Source organism: Amborella trichopoda, chromosome 5, assembly GCF_054954075.1.
Source record: "Amborella trichopoda isolate Santa Cruz 75 chromosome 5, AtrichopodaSantaCruz75HAP2 v2.0, whole genome shotgun sequence".
Taxonomy (NCBI): Eukaryota; Viridiplantae; Streptophyta; class Magnoliopsida; order Amborellales; family Amborellaceae; genus Amborella; species Amborella trichopoda.
This window is the reverse complement of record NC_142340.1, coordinates 38933631-38938551: the sequence shown is the minus strand read 5'-3', so window position 1 is coordinate 38938551 and position 4921 is coordinate 38933631. Positions and strand designations below refer to the sequence as shown.

Genomic DNA, 4921 nt, shown 5'->3' with positions numbered 1-4921 from the left:
AGTGCTCATATATCTGCTCGATCTACACTATTTTTTAACTTTAAATTTTATTATTAGAGATAAAAATAAATTTTCAAGCCATCATAAAGATTTCTAATATTAAAAAAACATATTTGGGCACTTCTTAAAGGTGCACCCTATTTTGATTGTCTAGAGAATAAGCTTTATACAAACAACACCCTCTTATCTTAACCACACCCTCTTATCTTTTATACCTAGCTATTGCAATCATTATTGTCCCTTAAATTTTAAAATGGGTGGTTGTGTCATTGAATAGATACAAAGTTTTAAAAAACAATTCTTGAACTTTGTGACTCACCCCAAGCTATCTAATTTGACATCTAATGAGTTGAATGATTTTTTGAATAAGTGTGAGTTTCATTAAGATAATGAAAGGTACAAGATACAAAGAAATTAAAAACAAAGAAAGAGGAAAAAAAAAAAGGCCTCAAGGGGCAGGGAGGGAAAGAGTTTCAAGGGGGATACAGAAGCTAAGGCTTAGGAGGTAGCCAAGTTAGCCAATTAGACTGCATCCGAATTGAATCCTCGAGCAGCATGCTTAAAGGAGACATGAAAATCCCACAAATATATCAAGATTTCATCCATCAGACTACTGAGGCGCCAAGGGGTAGAGTGAGGGGACAAGCACCACCTGATGACGTTAGCCAAGTCGCCTTCAATTAACACTCTAGAGGTGGAGAAATCTAGATTTAGAACTATCTTCAGCGCCCATAACTCTGTCTCATTTATTTCACAAGGATAGATTCTACTCGATACAGTTCAAATCATGACCCCACAATGATCACAGAGAATACCCCTATACGCAGCCACCTGTCCCTTCACACTACCATCAAAATTAAGTTTGGCCCAACCTTCCAGGGGAAACTTCCACATATATCACAAGGATGAGCGCCTAAGTTTGAATATCATGAGATTTCTAAAGTGTGCAAAGAAGAATTCCTTTAGTATAGCTTTAAAAGGAAGGAAGCTATGAGCCCAAGTTATAATGGACCGCTGGATTGCCAAGAAGAAAGTGAGAAGATCACGGCCGTAGCTTTCAAAAGTTCTCAAATTACGCTCTTCTACAAGTTCTACTAATAAGTAGAATGATTGTGACTTCCATGTACATAATATAAATAGTCTCATTGTATACATTCTCTAAATAAATGGTTTTTAGTTATCTTGTTGTAAGCCTTATTTTTATATTTTTATATATATGTTTTTTAAATATCTTTGATTGGAAAACAATTTTTTCCGATCCATATCTTATATATAATTTTCAACTTATTTTGACTTGTTATGTTGTTTTTGGTTAGTTTATTTTAACCAATTTTATTTTTTAAATATTTTTAATTTATTTATTATTATTTTTAGATATTTGTAGCCATAAAACTCCAACGGTGCCACTCGGACTTGCCTTCGCCTGAGCCAAGGCCGAGTCCGTGGGCCAAGCTGGACATCCAAACATTAATTGTAATGGAGGTCTTTTAAGGCATGTCAAATATAAGTAAAAACACACCTCTTAATACTTTCTGATCAAAGAAAAGCACAAAAGCCTAGTAAATAATGATTAACTTGTTGCTCAAACGACAAACATAAAAAATGTCATAACAACTTGGATTATTTGTTGTCAAACTCAAAAACAAAACATAGGAAAGGGGTTCGTGGTGGCAGCATCTCCACACCCGATTTCCATACTCGATATCCATTCCGAAGTATCCATTCCTACTGCTGACACCCCAATTAACTCCCTCGATCTATTGAAAAAACACGTCAGGGCTGTCTTCCCCAACTGAATTACTCAAAAGCAAACCATTCAATTCAATGAAGCAAAGTTGACAATCAAAACAAACAAAAGGAAAAACAGACAAACAAAACTGCAAAACACAGTATGTGCACCTAATCAATGAAGCAAAGTTGACAATCAAAACAAACAAAAGGAAAAACAGACCAACAAAACTGCAAAACACAGTATGTGCACCTAATCAATGAAGCAAAGTTGACAATCAAAACAAACAAAAGGAAAAACAGACCAACAAAACTGCAAAACACAGTATGTGCACCTAAGAATATTAGAGCAAACGAAGAACAAATCTGAGATTCACAAATGAAAAGGAGCCCAAATCATCAAATAGTGGAGCTTCAAATTTCACACAAATAAAAATAAAACAAAATGGAGTTTCTGAACATAAGAACACAACCTCTTTCTTTTAAGCAAATCAGATATACAACCAGTCTAAACAATAAACAATGATTCTAAGTGTATGAATGTATACATTTGAAAGATAAAATATATGAAACAACTTGTGGAAAACAAATAGGCCAGAAATTTCAGCAAAGAAGAAAGCATAAGGAAACCCCAGAAAAAACTCAGCCCTCAAGCTTCCTCGAAAGTGACAAAAACAAACCCTTTGTCCTTCTTTTTCTCACTCCAGGAACACAAAACCAGTTTTAAATTTTTTCTGTCTTGAACTCCATTGAAGTGATGCTCTTTGAAATCTCTTCTAAGCATAACAACACAAATCCAATTCAGAATTTCTCCATTACCTCCATTGAAGGCCAGCAAGCTTCTTGTATAGTAAACCACCCTAATTTTCTCTCTCTATATGTAACTTTAACTCAATCCTCTGAAGTTCTTGACAGTAAACCAAAACCAATCCCTCTCTCTCATTCCTAAAACAACACAAACCCAATTCTTAGTTCAACCTATCTTCACCTTCTCTCTCATTCCTCCTCCTAATGGAATTCATCTTTTGAAGCCGAAGCCCCTCACGAAACTGAGCAATGAACGCCTCAGCCTTGCTGTTGACATCGGGGCTTTCACAAAACAAAGGCCCGATTGACCTAGAAGCTTCTTCTCCTTTCATGGCTTCCAATTCAACCTGAGTATCCATTGCCTGCAAATTCTCCACTGCTTCATCCTTTAAAACCCACATTGGAGGAGGAGGTGGCGGGGGAGGTGGTGGCCTTGGTGGGGGCATAGAAATCCTTCTTTGATGACCACTCGTTGGGGGAGGTGGTGGTGGTGGAGGAGAGTAGGAGTGAGCTGTAGATAGAGAATGAGCCTCCTTGTGCAATGAACTAGAGAGGGAGCGGCCACTGTTCAATGAGGTCGAGAGGGAGCGGCCACTCGTTGGTGGGGGAGGAGGCGGAGGAGGTGGGGTAGAGAGAGAGTGTACCTTCCGGCTGGATGGTGTAGAGAGAGAGTGGGCCTTCTGGTTCGATGAGAGAGAGTTGCTTTTCTTTTTGCTCTTGCCTCTATTAGTGAACCAGTTGTGAAGAGATGAAGGGAGAGGAGGAGGGGTAGGTGGTGTTGAAGATGAGTTCTTCTTTCTCCTCTTCTCAGAAGAAGATGATGAATGGTAGATTGCATTAATGACGTTTCTTACGCTTGTTTTGTTTTTGCTTTTCAATGGAGGAGGAGGAGGAGGTGGTGGTGGTGGTGGTGGCGGCGGCGGCGATGCATAAGGTGGAGGAGGTAAAAACTCCTTCCCCTTTTTCCAATCTAGAGAAAGAAAGTAATCAGGCTGCGAGAGAAACGACTCTGATTTGTTGGGAGGAGAGAGAGTGGGTTTTTTCGGACGGATCGATGCAGGGTCTAGAGAGATGTTCTTAACTTTCGGTCCATCCCGATGGATTTCGGCCATACTTTTATTGTCTTCAAGCTTTCTCTCTCTAGACTTCCGATGGGAATCATCCCCAGGCTTTCTCTCTCTACCCTTTAGATGGGTATCATCAAAAGCCCTCAATGGAGGTTTCTCATGGTCAAACCTGGCTTCAATGAGGTCCGGGTACGAGCTACTGTTCCTCATCCGCCTCATTCCACGATGGCCAGAGCTCGAAGCACCCTGATCATGAGTTTTTCTGGTGATCTCTGGTTTTTCCGGTGAAGATCCAACAAAACCAGAAGATCGGCTCTTCTCTACATGAATTTCGTCAGGTTGGGTTTCTTCAGTTTCGCCATTTTCCTCATCTCTCCTCTTCTCCTCATGCTCTGCAACCCCAGCTTGACACCCTCCAGTCATAGTCGTGTTCTCTGAAACTGTGGCCGGATTCTCTGAAATTCCGGCCAAATTTTGTCCGGAATAGTCAGACAGGTTGCCAGAAAATTCAAAAAGCTTGGTAGCATAGGGAGAAGAGGTCCCTGAATCTGGAGAAGAGCGTCGACTGAGGAGGCCAAAGAGTATGGCAAAGAGGACCAGGAAGAGGTTCAGAACATCCCATGACTTGGCCACGGTTGATCTCTTGAAAAGCTTAGAGAGAGAAGAGAGAGAAGGGAGGAGAATGGCTATGAAGAGGAGGAGGAAGATAGAGAACGCCACCAGAACTGGTGGTTTTAGTAAGAAGGACGAAGGGTGGTGGTGGCGATGGCGACGATAGGGGTTTGGTTCTTGGTTAAGCCAAAATGGGGGCGTGTCCCCTTCCATTTTCGCTCTCTCTAAGTTCCCTCACCTCTCTGCAATGGTTTTCTCTCTCTAAAAATCACTCTCTCCTGTCTCTCTGCAACTGTCCCTTCGAACTGCTTGCCTGCGGCTCTCTTTCTCTCTCTAAACTTTCAAAGTTGGTGAAGGCAAATTTTATACAACTGCTCTCTGTCTACGCTACACGCTGACATTTATATACTATGCTTCCTTGTAGTAAATAAAGACTTTCTTTCTCTCTCTAGGTTGCGTTCAAGTAAGAAAAAAGTTTATATAAGAATGCAACCTCATACTGTTGAAGTAAGGTACACCTAAAAAAATCTCCAATGGAGAGTGTTCCGTCTTAGAAAAAGCCACTAGATGATCATCTAAACCTTCAGATGAATGGATATGAAGAAAAAAGAAGAATTTCAAGTCAAAAAATAGTGTATCTTGTAGCAAATTTTCTGAACCATCTATTTTTAAGATTCTCAAGTATTTTTTGATCGGCTCAATCCGTA

The 4921-nt window shown here is 40.2% G+C and overlaps 1 protein-coding gene across 1 annotated transcript; it reads right to left on the bottom strand.

Moving 5' to 3' along the window:
* Positions 1 to 2179: 2179 nt before the first annotated feature.
* On the bottom strand, positions 2180 to 4607 carry LOC18433001 (uncharacterized). Its single transcript, XM_020666480.2, has one exon. The coding sequence runs from the start codon at positions 4425 to 4427 to the stop codon at positions 2697 to 2699; it is 1731 nt and encodes a 576-aa protein (XP_020522139.1). The 5' UTR covers positions 4428 to 4607; the 3' UTR covers positions 2180 to 2696.
* Between the last annotated feature and the right edge of the window lie 314 nt (positions 4608 to 4921).

Coding starts and splice junctions, on each gene's coding strand:
- LOC18433001 (XM_020666480.2), bottom strand. CDS start 4,427: ATGGAAGGGGACACGCCCCCATTTTGGCTTAACCAAGAACCAAACCCC.